At 35.3% G+C, this 26,468-nt stretch overlaps 1 protein-coding gene across 8 annotated transcripts in view; it reads right to left on the bottom strand.

The window, feature by feature from the left end:
* PPFIA1 (PTPRF interacting protein alpha 1) overlaps positions 1-26,468 on the bottom strand; it is a 55,266-nt gene that overhangs the window by 7,022 nt on the left and 21,776 nt on the right. For 2 of the 8 annotated variants that reach the window (XM_048947873.1, XM_048947877.1), the window contains exons 4-26: positions 26,101-26,265; positions 25,164-25,238; positions 24,664-24,765; positions 24,199-24,420; positions 23,400-23,546; positions 22,548-22,682; positions 21,448-21,531; positions 20,721-20,852; positions 18,465-18,527; positions 17,160-17,239; positions 16,727-16,859; positions 15,850-16,073; positions 15,204-15,438; positions 12,604-12,633; positions 11,678-11,829; positions 10,772-10,944; positions 8,996-9,089; positions 4,282-4,363; positions 3,961-4,161; positions 3,080-3,142; positions 2,479-2,505; positions 563-738; positions 383-480 (exon numbers count right to left, since the gene is read on the bottom strand). In XM_048947873.1, coding sequence (XP_048803830.1) covers positions 383-480; positions 563-738; positions 2,479-2,505; positions 3,080-3,142; positions 3,961-4,161; positions 4,282-4,363; positions 8,996-9,089; positions 10,772-10,944; positions 11,678-11,829; positions 12,604-12,633; positions 15,204-15,438; positions 15,850-16,073; positions 16,727-16,859; positions 17,160-17,239; positions 18,465-18,527; positions 20,721-20,852; positions 21,448-21,531; positions 22,548-22,682; positions 23,400-23,546; positions 24,199-24,420; positions 24,664-24,765; positions 25,164-25,238; positions 26,101-26,265 — 2,893 coding nt within the window. The remainder of the gene's footprint in view (positions 1-382; positions 481-562; positions 739-2,478; positions 2,506-3,079; positions 3,143-3,960; positions 4,162-4,281; positions 4,364-8,995; positions 9,090-10,771; positions 10,945-11,677; positions 11,830-12,603; positions 12,634-15,203; positions 15,439-15,849; positions 16,074-16,726; positions 16,860-17,159; positions 17,240-18,464; positions 18,528-20,720; positions 20,853-21,447; positions 21,532-22,547; positions 22,683-23,399; positions 23,547-24,198; positions 24,421-24,663; positions 24,766-25,163; positions 25,239-26,100; positions 26,266-26,468) is intronic. The other 6 variants (XM_048947880.1, XM_048947881.1, XM_048947875.1 and 3 more) reach the window with 5 other exon arrangements.

The raw sequence follows: 26,468 nt of genomic DNA, 5'->3' as shown, positions 1-26,468 counted from the left end.
AATTTAGTAGCACACACTTTTGTATACACACTACTATAATTTTCTGCAATTCTAAGTGGAAAGGAAATGTATTTGAATTTTGCTGAAGGACACTGTAAGAGTTCAAAGATCAACATACTGTTAATATACTGCCATTTTTTTCAAATACAAACTCCATAAATTAGTACTTGTACAGCACTAATATCAAAACAATAATTATGTTCTTAATACGTTTCTGGTGGTTTGTAGTTTTGTGTTGTTGTTATTTGTTTTTACACTACACAGAAGTATTTATACCAATCAAACCAAAACATTTTTGAGGCAGAATGGTGCAAGCAGGATGGATTCAGACTGGGGACAAAACTTTAGTCATTAACCTTTAACTTAACTATTGGTCACCAACCTTTAATTTCAGATTGACTTTCCTCTCTTTTTCTTTCAAGTTCTTTTCGATCATAGTTCAGTCTTCTTAGGCACATAATTCCACACTGAAAACTGTTTCTGTTTAGAACAGAAAAAAAGTTATTTAGAGGTAAACAAAATACTTGCTGTAGATGTTTGGTGTCCAGCTTAACCCATTTACCTGTGAAAACTGTCCACCATTTTAAGCTGGCCACGTAGATCTTTTTTAGTTAAGTGATCCAGCATTCGAGCATCAACAAGACATTCCATGAAATAGCTGCGATACTGAGGGAGCCCCAGACTAGGGAGCCATTCATTGCCAATCCACTCGTGGTTCATATCACCATATGCTAATGTCTGTTTTTAAGAAGTAAAACATAAGCTTATTAAAATGAGAAACACAGAGAAAAGCTTTTTTAGACAACATATTTTAAAGAAAGTGATAAAACAATGCTTATAGCGCTAGAAATTCCGTAAACACATCAGAAACATTAAACAGTACATGTAGGTTTTTGAAGAAGCTATCTTCGTGAAGAAAAGCAAGCCCAGATGGTCAGATCAGTAAGTAAAACTGCCCTAATATATATCATCTTAAAGAGTATGAAAAAAAATTACGCAACATTTAAAAACTAAGGTGTAACTTTAGTAGCAAGGCTCTCAGAACTTCATTTTGTTGAGCTGAAAATGCAGCGTTTCTTGAAAAGTGAAGGTGCTGAAAATATTGTCTCTTGAAAATTTAGCAGAAAAAGTAATTTTCTTAAAAAATTACTTAGCACAAAAATACATGATGGTTGAAAAATAACTGTAGCTGTTTGGCTTTTTTCTAATATGCCTAACAGTTTTCAGAAGCAGGTCCCAATTATATAAGCAGAAATTAAAAAGTTCCCTATATAAGAACCAATGATTCTAATTGCTAGCCCTCATTATAATGCTAGACTCCATTTAGACTCCACCTTCATACAGATCTGCAGATCAAACATTTTTTGTAGAACACTTCAGAAAACAATTTGAAACTAGGTATCTAAACATTCCTCAAGCACCAAAAAACAGCAGCTCTCTTTTTTCAAAAGAGAAGGCTAATAACTTATTTTTACTGCAGAAGTTTTATTTCTTCTCTAGAGGAAACATCTTCTAGAAAGAAGTAAGGTGACACAAACATATTTCTTCAAGCCATCACTGGGTAACAAAATTGAAAAAGCACATTATTTTTGTAATAGGGATACAAGCCATGCTTGCTAACATAGACAATCTGCAAACGAGCACCTGAGAAAAAGTTAATGGGACTTGAACAGGTTTAAACTGGAAGGGGACCACATGAGAAGAGACTGTACCATCCAAAGATAGAAGTCACGGGCAAATCCTGAGTTCTGTTTATATGCCTGTATAAAAACACCTGAACTTTCTCAATGCCTGAAAATACAATTAGGATCTGTCAAACTTGAAGGGAAAACAATTAATCAAGGGGGATTACATAATTAGTGCACAGAAATCTTCTTAGTTGTCTAGGCTTACTATGCAGTACACCTGTGATGGTGGCCAGGTTGAGCAAGAACTTTCTGTACGCAACAGATATTCTTACTGGACTGGTGCCCCAAAGAGCCATTTCCCCATTAAAAAATTCAAGGCTTTACATCATTAAGTTTTAATTTGATCTAGTTTGTTAAACACAAACAGAATACCACAATGCTCAATAAGAATAAGTAACTTCATTTTGGATATTCAAAAGCTTGAGGACAAATGTTTTTGAAAGCTAATGATAAGAAAGCCTTTGGAATATTTTTCCCTTACCATTCCTATTTAGAAGTGCCACATATATAATTTTTTGTGATACATTATGTAATAAAAAATATTTTACAAATTTTGCCATGATGAACCACCAAATCTTGTGAGCTGTATAAAAACATTAACGCTTTTAAACAGCCTAAACGTAAGTGTATCCTGTAACTCTGTACTATGTAAACATGTAGTTTCCCACTTTCCCAGTCCCCATTCTACACCGTCACTCCATGAAATGGCAATCAAAGAAAATCAGATTCTTTCATGCTCATTATGACAACACATTGCATGTAGTCTATAATATTACATAAAGTTTCCAACCTGAGCCCAGCTTCCCTCCTCATCTTCCTGTTACGTGGTTAGAAAAGCAAAAGAATACATATATTAGTATTTAAGTTTAGTAATGAGACAAAAGTTAAAGATGCACTGCAAACTCTAAGTCTACTGCATACAAAGAAAATCTACATAGTGCATGCATCATGCATTGTGAGAAATACACAAGACACTCATTGTCCCATAAGAATTTGGAAAACCATCTACTGATCAACTTTTCAGGAAGAGAAATAGAGAAATTTCTGCACAAATAGATCAATTTTATCTCTTAGTTAAATCAAGTCAGTTTTTTTTGTTTTTTTTTTTTTTTTTAACAGATTCTAGAAAGTTTGTTGCTTGTGTGGTTTTTTTTTAATTTTTTTTTTTTTTTTTAAACAGTCTTATCAATGTTGATTTTTTTCCCATCTGGAAAAAAAAACACATCAATAATCAAATTGCAAGGTTAATGATTAGAAAAAGCCACAATGCAGAATTGTAATGCATTAATTTTTTAAAAAGGATAGAAAGAAGACCAAAGGGCCCTTGGTTCAGTAGTTCAAAAGTGGGAAAAGCACTCTAACGAACAGAAGTGGCAACACCATAAACTAACCGTTTGTTGTGTGGCTGTAAGATTTTCCATTTCTTCATGTGTTACCCAGACATTTCCCGTGGTCTAACATGACCCCACAGTGAACCAATCACATCCAATGAAAGGAAAGCAGTAACAAAGAGGAAAGGTTGCAGAACATATAAGCAATCGGTACATATAAGGAGCAGGCATGGGCAAAAGCAATGGTTTCTAGAAGTTTTAAGTATAGGTCAATCTATCTAACATGACAGCATAGAATAAAAGGCCATTAACACAGATCACTTTTTCTTCAAAGATATTACACAACTGAACGTGATAAATAACTTTCATTGATGTAATTAGTGTACCAACATTTGACTGTGCTCTAATCCAAAACATGTATTTGTAGTCTTGTACACAACCTCAGAAATCCCAAAAATAACTTCAGACTGTAGAGTACACAGACTTGAGAGATGGAATTCAACTTTCAGTGTTTAAATTTAACACAATGTATAAGGTACAAGTGGACCCCTACTTCCACACAATATGAATTACTAATCCAAATGAAAAGCCCTGCATACATGGATTTAAAAAGCCTCTATTTTACTACAAACTATTTTACAAATTTCTCTACAAACACATGAACATCATCTGTATTATGTTTTGTTTCTGAGGTTAAAAGGAGAGACAAATAAGTATTCTAAGTATTTTTAATTGTATAATTACACTAATAGAAACTAGACTTAAGGAAAGCACCACATCCTTAATTTCCAGAAAAGGAGGAAAAGTTGTTCTCCCTGTGATTTGATGTTTCTAGAAATTCTTACTTGAAGCTCAAATCCTTTCAGTTACATAATTATGAAAGAAGATTTAGAAATTCTAATGGTTCTGAAAGACATCTAGTGTTGGATCACTTTCCTTACCGTCCTTGAGGTGGGAGGGGCAGATGGACTTGTTAGTGACATGATCTCCTGAATGGCCAGTCTCAGCTTCAGTCTGTGCAGGGGATTACTAATTCCAATTTCACGCTGTATTTCCGTATCAGACAAAGCTGACATAATAGCACCACTTTTCACATTTGCTCGGCACGCAGCCACATACCAGGCTGGCATCCCTACCCACAGCTGAAACAAAAAAAAAAAAACAGTAGTAACCAAATCTGGAAAGCACTCCTGGCCCCAAAATCTTAAGTTCCTTAAAAATAATTATGTTCATTATTAACCTATTTCGGAGGGACTGCTTACCTCCAACCATACAACTACTGTAGGTCCATCCCATTGTGCAAAAGGTAAACCTTGTCTTCTGGCTTCCTCAAGCAACTCATGCCTATGATAATAAAAACAGTTCTTAATAACAAAAACTAGTGTAAACAGTAACTTTAACACTGTAATCAAATTACTATCTTCTTGCAAACAGCCATTTTTCTTCACTTCCCAGCCTAAGAGGCACAACGATATAACCAGTAGGGCAGTCACAAGAAACGGACAAGGACTACATAGAGAAATAAGCTGAGCTGGATAGGGAATCTCTGTGTGGCAGAGATGCTGGGTTTTGCCTTTAAGAAAACTACAGAAAAACATGTCTCAAACCACTACAGGCCAAAGCTGCCACCACAAGGTGGAGACGTCTGACTTATCTCTGACAGTTAGATTCTTGACTGCTGCAGTTTTCTAGAACCTCCCAGCAATTCATCCCAGCTAAACACGCTACTAAGGAATGAAATAAATCGGAGGAGGAGCCATCATGTAGCTGGTTACAAGCAGCCATTCCAGTATACCTATTTTAAAATCCAATAGTGCTGAAACAGCATTCAGCAATTAGCAGCTCAATAATTAGATTACACTTACAAAAAAGAGAAGACTTTAAAAGCTAATACTGATTTGTACACTTCCAAAATATTCATATCTCTAAAGTAAAAACAGATCATGGTTTCCTCCTAGCACAGAACATACACTATATTGATCTCACGCCCTAAATACACTGCATTGCTTTGCCTTACTTGGTATTTTTTTGCTTTTAATTTTTAAATAACAAAGATTCTATAAAACATTGCTCGGTAAGAAGATATTAAAATGCTTAATGCTGTATTTGCCAGAAAGGAATACAATGTTTTTCCAAAGCAGTTAAATTTTGAAACTGGTGGTTCTGTTATCCTTTTGGTTAAGTACAGTAACTTGTTCATGCAGTGAGGGAGGTGCACTGATGACAAAGGAGCACAGATATGCTCAGAGAATCCCAAAGATGACCTCAGGCAGGCATGTGAGCACTGCCTCCCCTCCTCCTACTGGCTCACAAAGCTTTCTGGGGCATGCAGTTCGGAGAATTGCTGCAGTAATTTCTTGTCATTTCAATAGCCTCCCTGTATGCTTTAGGTTAACTATGAAAGAGTAATTGATTTAGAGGTGAGCAGTACAGGGAAAGCACTGAAAGAGTAAGGTGAAGTTATGATGCAGCCATATTACTGTATGCAGAAAATAGTTGTGTTGATGGAAGGAAATGTGATGGAAGTAAATGTAGAAAAATAAGCAAAACAATGTTTATTGGAAGTTTACTCGAATTATTTAATGGATCCAAAAAGTAATGCTTCCATGAAGCAGAATGTTATATGCAGAGTTTGTTCATATACAGTAAGAGATACAAACTCACTTAGATGGGAAATTATTAAACTGAAATTTCCAGACATCTCTTGGGAAGAATTAAGAAGTAGCTGCTGCTGGCATTTGTAAGAGATGCATCAACATTTTGCCTACAGCAGGGAACGTCACTTTTCCAAAAATTATCTTCCAGCTTCACCAGAAAATCACTGTGCTCCAGCAATGAATGATCAAGCTACATAAATAGCACAACTGACATATCAATTTAGTGGCACATCATCCAATTAGACTTTTTTTTTTTTTAAAATGGGTGCAAAATCCATCCTCATATTATCTTTGTCTACTGCAATGACATTTTCAGTGTTAACAGATGGTAGATACATAGTCACCACTTTGAAACGTGAAACAGGAGATCTCAAAGGGGCAGCTGACTACTGGAATTTAAGTAACAAAACCAAGGGATGGGCATCTAAAATTGGTTGAGTGTTACTTAGAATGGGAGACAAACTGAGGAAAGCTAGTTGACAGATATATTCAAAAGGAGTCTAACGTCAGCCATAGAGAAATTGTGGTCATATAGGAAGAAAAACAATACAAAAAATGCAGGTGCTAGGTGTAGTAGTGAACAATGTGGCCCTTCAAAAACCATCTGAAGTAACTGTATTTACAATGGCTCCCAGCAGGCAAGCATGCTCTGACCCACAAGGAAATAAAGCAGCATGCAAATTCCATGCAACAGCACTGTCACTAGATGGGAACATAAATCTAGAACTCGTAGCCAAATGGCATTGCTGTAATCCAAGTTTCTTGGTCCGAATCAAAGGTAACAGATTTGGAAGAAGCTGAGAATAAACACTAAGGAAAATACTAAGGAAAAAAAGTAAAGGCGATGAAGAGAGCAATAATGGTAGAAATGACAAAGAGTTCTATGGTGTAAAAACTGAAAGGCAACAGTAGAAAAATGAAATGAAAATACATTAACTTCAGGCAGAGCAATAATGTAATTTTCGTATGTAGCATTAATAGGTATGTAAACTTCGTGCATAATTTTTTTTTTTTTTTAAAGTAAAGATACCTTAACCTGAAAGTAGCCTTCCTTCTTAGTTAATACAGCATTAAGCTTGTAATGGTGAACAGGAAGCACTAAGACAGTGGTGGCAAACAGCATCAGCAGTACAGCTCACAGAGATGAACAGCACGAACATCATATTAAAAGCAACTCACATTTAGTAAGCAAAGAGCATACTTTAAATAAATATATCTACCCTCAAATTGAATCGCCATGACTATCAACTACTCCCCAAGCAACTTTCAAAACCCAAATTACAAACTTTCAAAGACTTAATATTTCCATTGTAAACGAAAAAACCACACCATGCAAATTAAGACAAAACATACAGCTAGCATTAAGACAACACTGGATATATTTCAGCAACACACTTCCACAACAATTTCTTCTGAATCTAATCTCTCTCTTCTCAGAATTAGACTTCTTTCAAAAAAAATCAGCACTTTTCAGACTAAAAATTCCAAGCAAGATTCATCATAATTTCACAATAATCCTAATAAATCAAACTTACCCTGATTTTGCACTACCACAAATGGTAAACAAAAAGAAAATGAAACAAAGAAAAACATAAAACCAAGATTAAACTGAAAACAAAGGTATACAAAAATAGACAAACAACACATACAATTTAATTCTGTCACTATGTTTTGTTAGAAAAGACACTGAATACTGCTCTCACCCCTTTTGTGTACATGCTGCTCTCAGCACTATGTACCATTTGTCACAAGATTCTTCATCAACACAAATGAAGGTACTACACTGTGAATATGTTTCTATGTATAGCTAGCAAGTTAATTTCCAACTCACATACAGAAGCTTTCACATCAAGCAACCAACAACATGGCAGCCATATAACCAACACATGGCATATATTGGTTATTAACATATTCTGCCCTTCAAAAAATTACTAAGAAACTGTACTTATTGTAATATTAAGACAGCATAGACTGCTCTACTCTAGAATTCAATTTGTCACTACTGTTGATAAAAATCTATACTGTTCCAAGAATAGGCCTACCACTATTTGTACGTGGCCAGATTAAAACAATTTAGGCAAGCAAGATGTGGTACAACTTTAAAGTTCTGCAGAAAAAGCAAAATATCACACTACAGTAAAGTGCGATTGCCTTCACTGTAGAAGTTTGAAGAAAAACAGCTGAGCCTACTGTTATGCAAACAAAACCACATTCCATTCTGACTTTTCAAACCAGCATGCTGCTGGTTTTCATTAGTAAAGTGACCAGGCATTATTTTTATTTGCTAATAGAACTTAAGTACTGCAAGAAATCTCTCTCGTAAAGAGAAATTTATCACATCGCCATTCTAACATACATTACTTAATCTTCAGAAGGGAAGTCAAAAAGTCAAAACATTTCTGATCTCAGACAGCTTTTTTAGCTGAGAGTAATGGCAGCTGACACAATAAAAGCACCAGAACTATAAAGTATAAACTAAGCTTTGGGGGAAAAAAAATGTAAAGAATGCCTGATCCTACTTATACAATTCAGGTGCTTCCTGTATTACCATATAAATATCAAATCAAAATTCCTAACAGTATCTGTTCTCACCTACACCTTGCTGTATCTTTTCTAAGTCAAGGAATAACAGAACATGCAGTAGGTTGTCAGTGGTGAATTTCAAAGGTTTGCTTGGACACTTTGGAAAAAATTCTCATCAGAAGGAAAAAATAACCACATATCATAGGTGCCTGAAAGGAAGTAGAGTCAGAGTTCATTAAACAGAGGAAATAAGGAGTATAAGGTGAGAACAGATTTGAATTGCTGTAATATGAAGTGAAAAATATCAAGATAATCATAAATAGAAGCGAGGGGAAAAAAAAACAACCAACACAATTAGCAACTACAACACAAAAGGAAACTGGTTCTGAGCCACTTGTTACAAAAGACAAGCCAATACACACAAGAATGCCCTGTAGTGAACTTTTCGTGCTTTCATACTGCACTCTAACAACAAGCAATTGTCAAAGCACTTTAGAAAGTCTTCCAAATGAATTGAATTCAAAGCAGGAATTAAATAAAATACTGTAGGACAGTTTGATAAGAGTCTGCTTTTAAGCAACAAGTATTCACCAACTAATCCTTTCCAAACCTACCAAGACTACATTATCACTAATGATCTGGAAAAACGAGGAAAAAAGAAATTAACAGAGGCTGAAGAGTCACAGCACCATACTGGGGAAAAACACCTGAAAACAGAAAACTGAAAACAAAGCATTTTTAAACAAGGCAGTATCTTGTAGAATTAATAGAGAATTAAAAATATTTGATAACTTACTTTTTCTGCATTTTTCTGTTTTTTTCTGCCTGACCTCCAAGTTTGCTAAGGCCTAATGCATCCTGAGAGGAACTATCCGCCTCTGCCATGCCAACTGCAAAGAAAGAAAAGAAAAAAAAAACAAAACCAAACAGTCTTGTTATTTTCTCAGTTTTGGTCACATGGTTATAGATAAAAATCACTATTGTTTCCCCATGCAAAAATATTTAATTCTTTGTAATGTTACTGACACTGTTTTTAACCAGGAAATTTCTTCCCACTTAAATGGCAGATAAAAAGTTTTTCCCCTGTCAAGCCCATAAAAGACAAACCAGATAAAATCTTTTGTACGATTATCTTACAGATGTGCTTGAGCTTAGAGTTTCTTTAAGTATTTATCATAATCATACTTCATAGTCTTATACCACCTTTGGTTATCAACAATCTTTTGGTGACACAGCATATTCAGACCTACAACAAACCCCAAAAATGTATAAAGGAATACTGCAACTAGAAGAGCAGTACAGAAATAGCAGCGACTGTGGTGAACAGTGGAGTGAGGACAGCAAGAAGAAAACTGTGCAAATGCTCTTCTAAATATTTTTTCTGTATTTAAGTCTTAATGGCAAAACATTTACAGAGAAGAGCTTTACTGGTCATAGGACATCTCACCCATAGATGACATCTAAGCATTTGAACCAGGAAGTGATATGGATGCTTTGTTGGAAATTCCAAGAAGTGACTGTACAAAACCAACTGGAGTATTTGTGAAGTAAATCATGACATGTTTACCAGCCCTGTTAAGTATTTCACATTGATTAAAAAGACTTAGTTGACCTTTAGCAGTCAATACAGCTGGTGATTTGGATAATGGAGCTATCAATTTTAGCTGCACAGCTTCATTTAACTTCATTTGGTTTTACTATATTGCTGGTTGAACACCTATAGAAAGTTACAAAATGTAAAGGAAGGGTCAACTCTTAAGGGTACAGAATAGCGTATTTCAAAGCATCTCCTTCATTGGAGAATTATGTCAAGACCAACATGGGAAATATAAAAGATCTGTAATCCCCTTCTGAGGGTGGCTACAGCCACTGCACCTTTGCTCTGGTTTTCACTGCTCTCCCTGCAGATTGTCTGTCCCAACTTCATCAACAGCTACTTTCTGCTGACTGGATGGCACTGCTGAAGCCTGCAATCAGCTTTTCGTCACACGTGCCTACAGCTGTAGCTTTATACACACCATCACCCCAACAGATAATTCTTCTTCATATCCTCTTTGGTGAAACCACATCAAATAATTGTAATAAACCATGTCAAAACAGTCCCTTTTACAAAAAAGAGCTTTTATGAAACAAATACAAAAGAGATGACTTGCCATATAGTATTTTGTCCTGGTGGATCACTTATGTATGCAAATGGCCACAATCTTTACCATGTTAAACAAAAACTTTTTTGGATTTCATATACTCCACAATATTAGTTGTGTTGCTAGCATTGTATATAGCTTTCATAATAACGTAAAGGTCAATCACACTCAAATGTGTAGAGAGCAATGCATTTTATACAGGAATCACAGGAATAAATATGCTTTCCTAGAAGAAAAAGGCATGCTAAAAGATAGCAATACCTGACTCACTGAGCTTGCACATAAAAAGACCTGCCAAAAGATTCAGTGTCTAATTTGATAAAACATGTACACAAGCAACTAAGTACTCTGTCAAATATACATATACTGACATACATCCTAAAATTTAGCCTTTCACTGAAGAAAAGAAATAAAGAAGGCAAACCAACCTTGTCCTAATGCTTCCTTGCTTGTTTGTCCGGGTCGTCCCTTTTCTTTCTTGCCAAACAAGCGGCCAATAGAGGATTTAATCCCCTTCTTTTTGGGGGCTTTGTGAAGGGAATCTTGGCTACTATTGCTGCTACTAGGATTACTTGCTTGACCATCCTGTGAGCCGGTTGAACTTTCACAAAAACAAAACAAAGGAAAAAAGGAGTCAAACAAACTGGTTTACCTACACACTCACTGTCGCTACATAGTGAAAGACAACTTCTGATTTGCATGAAAGTTCACAAAAGATCAGTGGCTTACTAGTAACATTTAATTTCAGATTTGATGAACATCACAAGAAGAAACTGATATACCAAAATACACAGAGAAAAACATTAAACATTAACCACGAAACAGAGAAAAACAAAGGAAAGAATAGAAGGGGTAGGATATTTAGATATTATATAAAGGAACTTATTGAAGAATTAAGGTGTTTAAAGTGCAATTCAGGAAAGCCAAAGCTGACAATGCATCTCCTTTCAAATTAAGCTGACAATGGAAGTTTGAAATGTTTGAAAATACTTGAGATGCTTGAAAAAGAAAAACCGCACACCAACTGAAATTATTTTTTCAACTTTCTTATTTATAGATAAACTGCAATCTGTGAAAGAGGATGTGAAGCACGCACCTAATGCAGACTTGATGCCAAAAGGATCATTCACAAAAACATTTCCAATCATTAAAATCTGTACTGTTTATTCAACACTCACTCATTTATGTGGTCTTATTCTTTTATTTCTTGAGACACTGACATCTAGATTAAAATCTAAAATTGCAAAGCTGCTCAGCCTATAAGAATTTTACTCTGATGATGTGAAATAGCAACTAACATTACTAGTAGGCCTGATTTATTCATAGCTACTTACTTTCTTATGTCCCTGATATCTTCGTGGCTCACCGTATGCAAAGCTCCTTTTTGGACTCTGTCCAAACGCAAAGATCGAGGTGAAGAAGGTGGGGATGTCTCACATTTTATTGTCGCTTTATCATCACGTACCTCTTCTCTAGAAGCTGGAGACTAATGGAGAACAAATGAAATTTGAGGGTTTTGTTGGAATACACTAAAACATGAAAGCAATATTAACAACACAAAATACATTAGAAGGAAATTCAATAATTTCCAAGTTAAAGAGTTACTCTTGCCCTTACTATTCTACAATTGCCTGGTTCTCATTCGAACTTCTGAATTATTTTCTTTTTTAACCTTGACTGACAAACTACTACATTTCAGACTTAGCTAGTGAAATGAGCAAGCAGCCATCTTTTGTTCATTCACAGATCTAACAACTAAAGTAATGTCATCAGCTCCATGAAACCAACATAGCTGGCTTCAGTTTATGCAAACTGCAAATGCTAATAAAAGGTTCTGGGAAAAGAAGCTCTTGCTGTCGTGTTTAGATAAGCATTAGCTAGACTACCAATTCTATAAAGCCAGTTTCTATGTATCTGTAGCCTTGGCTAATCTTCTGTTTGAAGAACAGAAACTACAATTTGTGTATGCATTAATAGATCCCTGAAATTAAATATTCTTTCATTAAGATTGCAAAACAGCAACTACAAACAACAGAGCTGTACCACGTAGCAGCAAAAGAAAAAAAAACCCTCAAAAACAAATGACCAAACCAACACTTTCTGCTAAAAGCCATTTTACATTTAATGTCAAAAAAAACTTATAATCTTTATCATACAGTTAACCAGCAAATTCTCTCATATGCTTCTGGTATCCATTAACAAGTTGAGAGAAGAGTAAGCGAATGAAGGGGCACAGCAGTAAATAAACTAAAGATTTTACCTTTCTACGGTGTTTCCTTAAATCACTAGGCTGAAAGATGCGTGCAAAAAAAAAATTTGGAAAGGCCATATTTATTGTAAACTGTAGCATAAACTGAAATAACTTCCACAGACAAAATACAGCAGGGCGAATTTAAAACAACTACAGCAACAGCACAGAGAAACATAAGAGAATGAAGCATTCTTCAAATCACAGCAGTATTTAAAAATGTATGCCTGAAGACAGAAAAGGAAGGAAAATAATCAAGGTTTATACTTGATTGCCTACAGATGTACTCTAGATATTTCAATATAGTGGTACTGTACGCGAAACTAGCACACAGGATGTGCACTTTATCTTTAGCAAGAGAAACAGTGGAGCATTTTGGGGCATGAGTTGTTTCTTTTATAACAGAGCATTTCCAGTCTTATGTCAAGGGCTCTTCTCCCTTTGAACAACATGACCTACGTAGCAACAGCAGGCACAGAGCTTAACAACTCGCCAGTATTATTTCTTTCCCAACACCTTAGCAGTTGCGCTAAATAGCATAAAAAGCAGCCGAACTTTAATAACTGTGGAAGAGCACCCATAGCTCATTTCGACACAATAACAACGCTCTTTTCACAAAGTTTAATGTGATGATAAGCTTGATTCCGATTCTACTCTCAGTTTCACCTAATCCTCCACCTGCTCCAGAACCCACTGTATTTCACTTCTTAGGTACTTCTCAATCCTGCTACCACTCAGATCAAGATAGCAACCTTGAGTTGTGTGAACAACTTAACAGGTTATTCAGGTTAATATTGACAAAAACTAAACTTAGATTATTTGTCACCATTGTGTTTGGCAACTTATTATTTCAGAAGACTGTAAACCAAAAATAAAGTCATAAAAATAGCCAGCAGCCTTCATATATTTTGCTGTTTTGTTGTTGGTGGTGTTTTTAAAATCAATACCAACTTCTAAACATCTTCTAATTAGAATGGACTACACAAACTACACAAAATTAAGAAGTTTTGTTGTTGTACTATGACTGTAGAGTTGAGTATAAAACAACTTCTGAGAGAAATAACATCAGATTCATATCCAATTTCTGGTTTTTTCCTCCATTAAATTTGATACAACAAAAATCTGAAAGTGTCTGCAATATCGAATGAAAAATATTCATGCAAATTGTTGAAGAGAGCTATATAAGCTTCAGAATTGATTAAGTTGATAGCTTTTAAACTAGATTAAGAGTTTTCAGCTGAATGTACTGCCCAACACTACTTTAGTTATCTAATTAAGCTAATGCTTCCATCATACTCAAACTAATGCAGCTGTCAAAAATTATAAGAACTCATTCTGTCTCATAATTCCCAGTAGCTTTTCTAAAAGTTTCTAGAAACCTTTTGTTCAATAATTCTAGAAGCACAGCTTATTACTGTGAGAGTAAGGATATAAAGCAATCCACCTCTTGAAATATGTTAATTTATGCAAAATAAAGATGTGCTTGACACTGGATATATGATCTGAGCCATTATAATTTGTTTGTTTGCTTGTTTTTAATACAAAAATGGCAAACAATTCTTTTTTATGCAAAAACCTTGCATTACATACAAAATTATTACCCGTTCATTACAAAAAGCTGGAAAAATAGGTGGCAGAAATGCTTATTTTTAAACTCCTATCAGAGAGCTAGATTAGATACAACAATCTGTTGCAGCCTGCCTGCTGTTGCAGTGTTGGATAGCATTCCTTGTCCACTGAATCTTACAGTCATGACACAAGTGCAATAATCCAAGACAAAGTGTAGTAACCATGACGTTGCACATACAACTATTAAGCAAAGGTTCCAAATCTGGAGACAAAGCAATGTATATAGACAGAAATATTTGTTTAATTCTGACATATTTCTCAGTGAAACATGTTCCATCTGTTAAGGAGGCAGATTTGTCTAAAATTTATATAAACAAGAAGATGGAAAACTGGTCTTTCTTTTACAGGTAGACTTACTGCGTGAAACACCTCCTAGAAGGATTAATTTTCCTAAGCAGTTGTAGAAAGGTCAAAAGAATGGATCCATCCTTCCCTACTCACTGCAAAGACCAAGCTGCTACTACACCAGCTACTAAGTCTAACATACTTACCTACATGTTTAATAGGCTAAGAAAAGACACTAGCACTCAATATTACCACAGCTGTGACATCTTACAAACTTCAAGATTAATATAAAACATGCAAATTATGCTTTAGTTGAATATTTAGCTAAAAAACAAAACAAAAAAAAAAAACACCACATTAAAACTAAAGCTTAAAACAGACAGTAACTTGTTGCTGGAGTGAGGGTTAAAAAGAAAACATTTCTTCCAGAGAGAGTAATGAAGAAAAATTACAGCAAAAGGAATACTTCAGTATGAAATGCTGACCAGTAGAACTGAGTTCTGAACATTTTGTTGGGTTTTTTTGGTAATCATTATAATTTTACCTCACTCTTTTTACAGAAGTTGAAAGGAAGCAGTAGAAAAAACTAGAGAAAGGACAAACAGAGGTAAGTAAGAAGCAGAGGAAGGGGAGGATCAAATGTATTTCCTACAGGAAAAGAACAATCCCCTGGAAAAATAAAGTTAGTGGATACTTACCAGTGTCATGATACCTAGTCTGTCCACTTCCCTAGCTGGGCTATGCGGAATCCGCCTTGGGGTGGAGCGGCCACTGCCAGGTGGGGAAGAACCAGCAAGGGAACCACTTGCATAGGGAGGAGGAATGGAGCTCATGGACCTGAATCGGCCATGGGCATCCAAGCTCCCACTACCCACTCTGCTTTCAATTTCCTCTGCACGCTGTTCAGTGTTTTCCTTTTCTTCCTGTATAAGCCTGAAAGAAAAAAGGGTTCCAAAGGAACATGGCATTCAAACAAGTACCGTATAAACAGAATGGCCCCACTCAAGCATTCTGAAAAGCAGCAGCACTTGACAGACAAAACAACTGTACTGAAAATTTGGTAATCCAATCTGAAAAGAGGTTGTAAACACTACAACTATTACCACCATGCAGAGGTTTCTGTCCAACTAGCAATACAATCCCTTCCACAAATGAGACTGAAGACCTGAAAGGAATACTTAAAGCACAGGCAATCTAGTTTTTTTGTTTGTTCATCAATTCCCACTCTCCCAGTCTCCCAAAGGAAAATGAATGAGCAAACAACTCTGTGAGTAACCATATAAAAAGGATTTCTTGTGTTACACATTACTTTTCAGTAAAAACGTAACAGCAGATATGCCATACCTAATCTCTTTGTTAATTGCATCCAGCTGTTCCTGAAGCATCATGGCCAAAGTCTGAGCATCAGCCTGACCACTTGGTGACAGCAGATCAACTGAACTGAATATAGTCTCCCTGTCATCCTCACCATCAGACACATCGACATCGCTTTCAAATGCTTGTGCCACGTTTGCCAATACACTTGCTTGCTGGGCTCGCTCCCAGTCCTGCTCATTCAGAGTTTGAACCTGTTACAGGAGAATTAAAGAAAGACTCAGATGTGAAATGTGATATTTCTCCTATTTTTCAAGATGTTTAAACAATTTTTTTAAAAGTCCACTTACATGCTGAATGCATCCATCAAGATAACAACGTTTAGAGAGATGTAAAACAAAAAGCTATGATGTAGAAAACTTTGCCTCTTACAAGTAAGTACAGTTTAAAACAGCCAGACCCAATAGATAAAACACCATTATCTTAGCTATACGCATTCTCAACAGATTTTTGCTAACAATGAAAACACATTCAAATCAGCTTTTTGTAAAAGTAGAACTTGCAAGACTGGGTTGCAGGACAAGAAGTGTTAGATTAGTGAACGAAAGTTGACATCCAAAGTGTAGAGACACAAAGGAAGGACTCTTTCATGTTATATTGCACAGATTTTTCATACTTAAAGGAAATTGGACTTTACAGCCCCAGAATTGCAGACTGGAATGGAATGACTCAGCCTAGTAGCCTTGTATTAGTGAAGCAGAATATCTAAACATATCTTAAAATGTGTTTTCATATACAAGATCCAGCCCCTTTATTGCTGTGTAATCCTATTCCACCAACTCCTTGCAACTTGTTAACATCATCTAATCTGCTTTGTTGCCATCACTTCCTTTCAGAGTTCTATTACCTTTGAAGGTTCATCTCTGAGAGCTGCCAAACGCCCTTTCTGAGGACGCCTCAGCACAGAAGAGGTGCCATAAGAGTCTGCATGACTGTCAGCCATAGACGAAGATGCCATCGGGTATCTGAAATCTGGCCGGCTAAGACAGGAAGAAACACTATCATTAGCAAGATGGAGAGAGGAGTGAAACAAGCTAAGAAACCCTCCCAAAATGATTTCCATTGTGCCCTCAGTGCTTTTTTTTTTTTTTTTTTTTTTTTTTTTCTTTTTTGAAGTGGTGTAATAGCTGCTTTATCTGCTCTATAAAGTATGTTTTATAGCTACAACTGAAGCGTTTTCATTTACAATAAGTAAAGTTTTTTGTTTGCTCCTTTTTTCTTTTTTTTCCCTTCAGGAAATCAGAAAAAAAAATCACTGAACTACAATTAAGTGCTTGTACCTATGATGAAGTGATGTGGCTCTGAGTCTCACTTGGTCATTTTCAGCCCTTAGTGCGTCAATACTTAATATAAGTTTATCCTGTAAAAACAGACACAATATGTAACAATGTGCATTAAAAAATTCAGCATCAGATTCTAATATATTAGCAAATATTTAGCCCACTGATCTCATTTCTATGAAACTCAAGTATAAATAGTTTTAAAACATAGCTTTGAACAACATAAAACCAAAATGATTTTTGCTACATAGCACAGCACCATCGCAAAAGGTCATCCAAAGATAATTCTTGGCTCTCTACACTGTGACTTTGTATACATACTCTAAAAGCAGCTACTGAACAAAATTCACACATTACTAATCTTAGGAAAATAAAATGGCAATATTTAATACGAACCAAGATTTGTCAAGTTGTGAAAAACAAGTCCTAAAAGCATCCACTTTTAACTCTACTCATAAATGCTGTAAAAGATGAATTTAACAAAGCAATCCAATGAATGAGAGAACAATGAAAGCCCGTGGAAAGTGGCTGATGATTAACATCTGTGCCGTGTGTGAAAACTAGTGGCCTACATAAAAATTTGAAGCACATCCTACAAAATATTCTGAATATGTTCTTCATTTTGTTACAAAATCACAGCCTCCAATATTTTGGCCTAGCTACTTACTAGAACGATCTGGGGAGATGCAGTACACTTGTGATTTAATAAGCAACAACAAGTATTATTTCAGAACAGTGTGATCATAAAATGAATCATCACTGCTTAAGGAAGCAAAAAAAATGAAAGGCCCCACCACTATTATTCAAGAAGTGAATTTGCCAGTTACAGAGCCAGTCACTACTGCAAAGGAATAACCAAGTCTAATAAATCTCTCTCTCATAATTTCAAGACAATTTTATCAAACAAGCATCTTATGATATCCACTGCTTTAAGTATACACCTAAGGGAAAAAACCCACTGTTAAAGTATTTCTCTTTTCTTTTTACTGTTCATAGTTTTATGTATAAACAGCAAAATAAAAAATACTATGCAAACTTTAAACTTCAGCAAATTGCCAATATATCCATCCACTTTGCATATTCAGAACTGTGTTACATCTGAGTAAAAAAATAAAATATCTATAAAAACAAAATTGAAGCAAACCGTATTATAAAATAAAAAAAAATTCAGCCCTCAAAATTGTTATTTTTGGACTAAACAGCATCAATAATGTTGAGCTTTATGGGGCAAGCCAAATCTGCTTCTGCTATGCAGCAACACAGCAATTATTTCCCAACATAACATTTCAGAAATGCATATTATACCTTCTCATGCTGAAGTTCCTCTATTTGTTTTTTTGCATTTTCAATTTCTCGCAGAAGTGAATTCTAAAACAAAATGTATCACAAGTTATTTATAAAAGCTTACCACTCCTAAACCATAACCAATAGGAGTTACTAACAAACTTTGGTCATACTGTACAGATGCATCTTAATTTAGCAGATAGTTTACTTCTTTATCTACTATGTTTAGCAGGTACTTTACTTTTGAGATCACACCTCAAAAAATCTTTTACATATACAGCCCTGTAAATGATGGATTTACTAACAGCAGAAACTTTTATTAGTATATGTATATACAAAATACAAATACTTGATCAAAAAACAAATAGTAATTATGCAGCTAAAGAACTTTAAATCTGTTCAGTCTTTGGTTACTAAGGTATTACTGGCTATTATCATTTTGCTTTTGAATTTTCATTTTGCTTTCACTTTTCTGATCAACAAAATTACTGTAACGCAAGAGCTGTTTCCTTCACAATTATGTTGCAACTTTTAAACAGCTGCAATAAAGGTACTTACAACTACTATAATCTGTTTGCTCAAAACAGTTCCCAAATTCAAATTAAGAATCATCTGAGAGCTACAACAATCAAAAAGATTTAACTAACGTGACCACAGTACATGATTTTAAACAAAAGTCAAAAGATTCCCCCTTCTAATAGTAAATTTATAACCACCTCATGTATTCTTTGCTTTCCAAAGTTGCCAAGAAGTTCTGCTAAGCACATTTCCTTGAGATGAGTAATACAATTATTTGCATTTTAAACCTGTAATAAGATTTCGTAAGCGAACAAACAAATCATTCTGGGAAAAGAGCTTCAGTGATCAGAAGGAAAGTACTGAAGTTTTATATGCACCTTTCTTTCCAATTTATTGGAAGAATGAGCTGGAAGCCATTCCAGGGAGAGTTTTTTCTAGAAGCTGTTACTGACAGTAAAGAACAACTAAATTTCTCTCGTTATTCATGAACGTAGCTCAAATTTGAGGGGAAGATAAGTGCTTTAGGTCAACTCCAATGCATCCTTCCCAATGTTGGCCATAAAAAGAAAAAATGCCATCAGCTGCTTCTCAGAAATTCAATTTATGAACACTGTCAGAGCAACCTTAACAGTAAGGCCCATAACAAGAGAGTCAGAAGTACTGGGAGCAGCTGGTGATCTTGAAAATAGCAATCTTAAAACCTAGAAGGCAAAAGTCTATGGCCTTAGATATCAGATAACTGACCTCCCAGTCCATGACAGGTGAGTTGGAAATAGATGATCTTTAAGGTCCTTTCCAACTCAAATCATTCTATGATCATACAGGAAGCATTCTTCACCGTTAACCCAAAGGACCAGAACCAGTAGGACCTGCATTTGTACTACAGTACTTGATTTTTCTTACCCCCCAGAATGAAAAAGCTGGAAAAAGAGAAAACTAAATCTCTGATGATCTGAGGTGTGGGCAGTTCTACTACTCTCAAAAGACCAAAAGCTGAGGGATTAGAACTGACTTAACATGAACCCACGAGAAAGTAAACACCCATTGAAGTCTGAATACATCACTATAAGCCACTCAGCTTTTACTGAGGCCTTTCCCCAGCCTCCAGTACAAGAAACTAATTGCTTACTAATCCAAGACAAAGCAATTCCAATTCAAAGTACTACTGGTAAAAGGCACTGGTTTGTTTTTTTTTTTTTGGTCACAGAATAAGAGAATTCTTAAAAGACAGGCATGAAAGAAAAACCCTTGAGGACCTAGCTCCAAAAGCAGAAAGGAATCAAAGGTAAATATGTAGTAAAAGAGGAATTAAATATAGGAGAAGGCTCTGACACGTGCACCAACAACACAAGGAATAGTTCCATTATGTTTGTATAACCTGTTCATCTGGGGGAGAAGACATAAGATTGTCTCAACCTGCAAGAATTCCGTAATGATTTAGAGTAACCAACACAGACAAAAGCTGTGGGAAACAAAAGGAATCTGAAGAGGTCACATTTCAAGTCCTAATTCTTCAGACTTCCTGTATTACACTGGACAAGCCTACTTATGCAGTCCACATCAGTCAACTAAAAAAAAAATAAAGCATCCTAAAAGATGTGATTTCAATGGATGTTTAAGGTCTATCCTCTACCCCTCCTCCCCCCCCCCCAAAAAAAGAAATTTTAAGAATATACTTCTCATTACAAAATACAGAAATCACTACAGAATGTTGAACATCTAATGAATAAACACGCTAGGAATGTGACTTAAGGTTACCTTGTCTTCCAAGGCAGCCATCCTCTCCTTGAGATGAAGCTGAAGCCTTTCATTAGATTCAGACAGTAGCTTATCCACAGTTTCTGACAAGCGTTTATTATGCTCTTCGTTCATCTTCTCTCTCTGTCTAGCCTAAGATAAATAACAAAAATTAAAATTCTTACGACAAAGTTACTGAAATAACTTGGAACAACGTCTTGCTGGTTGTAAAGTGGTATGCTTTCTTAATCTATATTTTTCTTTAATAGAAATGGTTTTTCCAAAGGGATAAGAAATACTGCGTGTATCCCCAAGACTCTGTAAGGGAGTATAAGGGACACAAGATTTTAATGAGCATTTGAGATCAGAAGTTTGAAAGCCTGAGCTTACACTTTAAAACAAACCAGATTTCAAAAGCAATTAATTATTTATAATCTAAAAATCATTTATGCACGGTCAGTTACTTCAGCAAGATTTCTGATCAGATTTCTTCATCAGAAAGTATACTCAGAATGTATAACTAACAACAAGGTAATTCCAAACTTATTTCAAATCGATCAGAGACTTTCAGCTTTTCCTTGAGACTGAAAGTTAGCCATAGAAAGCGGCCCAGATCACCCAGCTATGAACCAACCCAAACTCTGATTTATTTTAGAGATGAAACAAAATCAGCTTTGCTGAATGGTAGAAAACCATGAAGAGAATCAGATTTTCAGCTTTGTTTCAGTGCCAAAAATGTGTATCGTACCCTTTGTAGTTCTTGATTCTTTTCTTCTAACTGTGCTTCCATCTGTCTCAGTCGCTCTTCTATATTGCCATGCCTCTCTTCAGCCTGTCAATTTAAAAAACAAAATCAAAATTTTTTATTAAAAAAAAAAACTTTCAAAGGCATAAAAACATTGAAGCATGACAGTATATCTAACATGCTTTGTGTAACTGCCATTTATGATAATATACAATGCAGAACTGATGCCTTTCTCTCACTAAGAGTATCTAGTGTGAGAGTTTGCATGTTACATAACAAGACAAAGCCTCTCACCACTAGATCCTGTGAATCAACTCTTACTTGCAAATGATTTTGTAACAGCAGATTTTCATTCAAAATTCCCAAAAGCCAACAAAAAAAAAAAATAAATAAATGCATTCTCAACTTCTCACTAGCCTAGACACTATGAGTTTTTGTTGTTGGTCATGACAAAGCAGAAAGCAGCAAGCAGAAATGAAGACTAATACACAAATTCTACCTTCCTAAGTTTGGTGGTAAGTTCCAACACTTTAGCATCTTTAGCAGCAGAGTTCCCAGGAGACAAAAGCTCAGACTACACAGCCAGTAAGGGATGGAAGAGATAACAGGGAAAGAAAAGAAACTAAGACTTTAAAGAGACACATGTACAAAAAGGCTCATTTACACTCAACACATATTACTTCAGATTCCACTACTCCACTTGCAATCCTCCAAGTCTTTATACTGCTGACTACCCATTACTTCTCTCATCCTACATGTCTCACTCTGTTAACAGTAGAATAAAAATGTTTTTCCCCTTCAGAAATTGCTACTTACTTTAATACCTATTATTGAAAGAATTATAATAAAACCTAACAAAGTAGCAGTTCAAAAAGGCACCTCCATAATGCAACAGGGCAACAAGAAAAACTAATCAAATTCCAGAGAGAAATTAAAGACACAGGACAAATCAGAGTGCGTTTCAATAGACGAGCAGAAATAATCTCTGAACTGGTTGGGGAAAAACAAAAACAGATCAACAAAAACAACAGTAAGAACAGATTTTTTCGTAGTGGGACAATAATAGAGAAAAAGATCTCGAGGACATTGTCCAGTTATCTTACCTTTGAAAGTGCTGCAACTCTCTGTGCTAGCTCAGCTTCCACCTCTGGTAAAGTTTCAGCTTTTCTCAAAGTCTGCTGCAGCTTCTGCTCAGCTAGTTCCAGCCTTTCTTGCAATTGCCTGTTCTTATCTTCACTCTACACAGGATTATGATCAGCAATTTTTAGTGTTAAAATGGGAATCAATTTTGATCAAACACAAAGGTAAAGATACAGTTTACTGACTTTACTAGAACTAAGGACAACAAGCTATCCAAAACTGGTCTCATGAACAAAGAGGTGGCATCTTCCCTTTCAACATATGAAAGCCTTATTTTTTTTTTTTTATTGCAAATATTTTTGAGGATTCCAAAAGCAATTCTATCACTGAACAAATATAGTAATGTTATGGGAATTATATAGAAAATATTGTAAACTTTCAATGACAAAGCTCTGCTAAAAGTGAGTTATACTAAGGATAAATTCATTTGTCTTTAAAATAACACTATGCATGTTACCAGAAAATTTATTTTAAAATATAAATGTGTACAAAACTTATAAAAAAAAATTACAAACAGTAACTAAGTGTTGCCTGGCTTCCTCCAGTTAGAAAGTGACTGGCTAAATAAAGGACAAAATCCCTCCTCTGGCATGATCAAGTCACTGAAATGCTTAAAAAGCTCTTCTCCAGTATACTCTCATCTTCGTTTTCAGGATAAAGCTCTGTACAATGCATTCCCTACCAAAAAATAATTATCAACAACAGTGCACTACAAATATTTGTTTTCCTAAAAGCAAAGTGAAGTGCTTTGGAATAGTACAAATATTATTTCCATTAGTACTATGCTGAGCAAAAGGTACTGAGCAATTTACAACCTGTCGATGCATGGAGTCTTTAGTGGCTATTTCGTTTTCAAGTTTATCATTGAGGTCATGCACAGATGTAGCTTCACGTTGTGCAGCGAGGTAGCGTTTTTCAAGAGTTGTAATTCTCTCTTCCATGTCCTCCTTCTGGGCCATAGTCTATCCAAAAGGCAAGACAGAATGTAGTCTTTTAATACTGGGGATAATTATTTACTGATCAAAAAACAGAGCACACAACTTGAGCATACTTTGTAACTTCAGCTAATAAATTCAATAACTTGTTTTTAGTGGTTTGTTTAAAGCCACTGATCTTTACTTAATGGATGGTCAGAGTGTTCTGAGAACTAATTAAAGGTCCCTTTCAGTTTAATAAGGATACATCCTCTTCCAGACTACACTGTAAGTCACATTAATTTGAAGGTTAGTGATGGATGGGTAACAGGAACTGTCCACCACATCACTCAGTGATACTATAACCGCATACAACTTCAACAACAACAACAAATGAACACGAATACAGTCAGCATCTATGACAAGATAAGTATCTTTCATGCTTCAAGTCCACAAAGCTAGATCTCTAGTTTAATAAATTTACTTGAAGTGCCTATATAATAATAGGCAAGTTCAGCAAACAAATTTTCTTAAGGAATTGGATTTTTTTTTTTTTTTTTAATAAAAGGACCGTCATGCTGTAAACAGTTATGCCTTATCTTTAGACCAAAGAGCATCAAGGATTAACTGAGCACCAGCGACAAATATTATAAAGCAATTACACTCATGACTACCCAAATTTTGACAGTTTATTCCTCACCTCTCGTACATCTCTCTGCAATTTTGTGTTCATCTCTTCAGACTTTATTAAGTCTTTTCTAGCTGTGTCAAGATCTTCTTCTAGCTCTGTTACTCTACTAGATAAAGCAGTAAGGCGTTCTTTCATTTGTGTCTGTTCCTTGTTTTGCTTATCTATGATGTCTTGGAGTTCAATCACTTTAGCAAGATTTTCATCATGGCACAAAGAACCATCAGAAGAGCGCTATTAAGGAGAGAGAAGTATTAACATATGATATAGAGATTTGAAAAATGAATTGTTAGTTAGCAGTAAATATCCCACCCCTGAAATAATTCTATTATGAATTAGACTGCAAAAAGCAAAACAGGCTTTTTGATCACATCTTCACTCAAAATCTTTCGTTATGGTATACAATTAATATATTCTGGTTAATCTTAGAAAAATAAATAAATAAATAATCAGGCAGCTTAAAGCAAATAGCTCTACCTTCCCATTTGTAGTTGGTGTATTTTCTTGTTCATGATTTATATCCAGCATCCCATCTGGAAGTATTTTTTTCTGATTATTTTGCTCTTTCAGAATCATTAACTAAAAGAAAAGAAAAGCTTATGTAAGTTTCAAGTTTAATTTCCATCTCAATAGTAATATAAGGAGCAGCTGTAAAAGCAAAGGAGCAAAACAAACTTACTGCAAGGTATGTATAAGAAAATATGTCACAAGCACTCAAAAAATATGCCACTGCACCCCAACAGTAGTTCTTCTAAAACCACAGAAATTATGTTGATTTTTTTCAGGCTTGATATTTTTTCCTCTCTCCTCTTCTGGTCTTTCACAGAACGTTACACAATTAAAAAATACAGTTATCTCCACTTGGTAAAAATTTAAATCGCAAAATTGAAAGAAAATCTTTAATAACTGAATAAATGACAAGTATTGATTAAACACTCACATCCCACACCTGAGGAATACTTTAAAGAGAAACCTACCTCTTTATGCGTAGTACCTAGTTCTTCTTCCAATAAACTACATCTTTCAAGTGCTACTCGTAACCTCTCCCTTACCTGAAAGAGTCATTTCAGTGTTATCAAATTATTTGAAATTAAGAAATCAACTTCACACACTGCCACACTACCACACACTTTTAGGTTATAAACAATGCTTTATTTTCAGTCTGTTCAGAGATCAGCTTAATCTCAAGTCAGTAGTAATTACAACAGACAATACAAAAATAACTAGATAAACAATGAATGTCTCAAAATTTAGCTTTTTTTTTGTCATTATCAAATTACATCTCAGCATGACCTGTACGTACAGGCAAGAATTAAACATATCCAGAATTTACCCACCCTTTTGTAAGGCACACAGCATGCATGTTTTTGCTTATTCGCTACAAGGAAGAAGGAATATACATCTCCTGAAAATAACCTGCAAGACTTTGTATACAAGTTCACAAAAGCTGTTCAATAAACTAAGAGTTGCCAGCAAAATTCACAGCAAGTTCCACCATTTGCACTGCCTAATTGCTAACATCAGGTACAGCTGAAGGGTGGAGCTCCTTTAAATCAGCTTTATTTAATAGCACAGCATAAGCAGATTTCTTTCCTCTTGTTCTCTCTAGCCCACTTGTTGTATTACACAATTAAAAGGCTAAATCCTCATATTATACAGGTAAGTAAACATACGTGTTCCTCCAACAAATACATAAACCAAGCATGTTCGGATGCAACATTAGCACAGAATGACAGAATGCTGGAATAAACTACAGCACCTTGCTGCAGTACAACACCTTTTCTTGGGAGTGTGGTTACTAACGCAGTTTTAGCACAGCCACCATTTTAATATAACAACTTAAGTATGTACAACTGCATGGTTCACACTAAGAAGAGATAGGATTTTTAAAACATTAACCAGCACAGTTATTACCTTTTCATCAAGGGCTTTGTGGTGTTCAAATAAAGATTTTAGTGCTTTGAGAACTTCTACTTCACTAGAAACTCCTGCTGGAGATTGAGCTTGTCTCTTCACAACAGTCATTCTGAGAGATCGCTCATGCCTGGAGACAAGACACTCCAAATGTTCCAGTAATAGCTAAAACAAAAAGCAGCAATGTTTATTCCCATTCTGCAGTTACAGAGAACTGCGCCTCCTAAAACACCAAATTCTGACTTCTAAATTTCAAACAAATATTATTTCAAGTCCAAGGACACGTATTAACATTTCATTCCTTTCACCCATACTAGAAGTGATTTCAGAGCTAATGAATTCCCTATACTCTACATGGCTTTAAAATT

The sequence above is a fragment of the Lagopus muta genome, chromosome 6 (assembly GCF_023343835.1).
Source record: "Lagopus muta isolate bLagMut1 chromosome 6, bLagMut1 primary, whole genome shotgun sequence".
NCBI lineage: Eukaryota > Metazoa > Chordata > Aves > Galliformes > Phasianidae > Lagopus > Lagopus muta.
The sequence above is the reverse complement of the archived record's forward strand: the minus strand, read 5'-3'. Positions and strand labels throughout refer to the sequence as shown.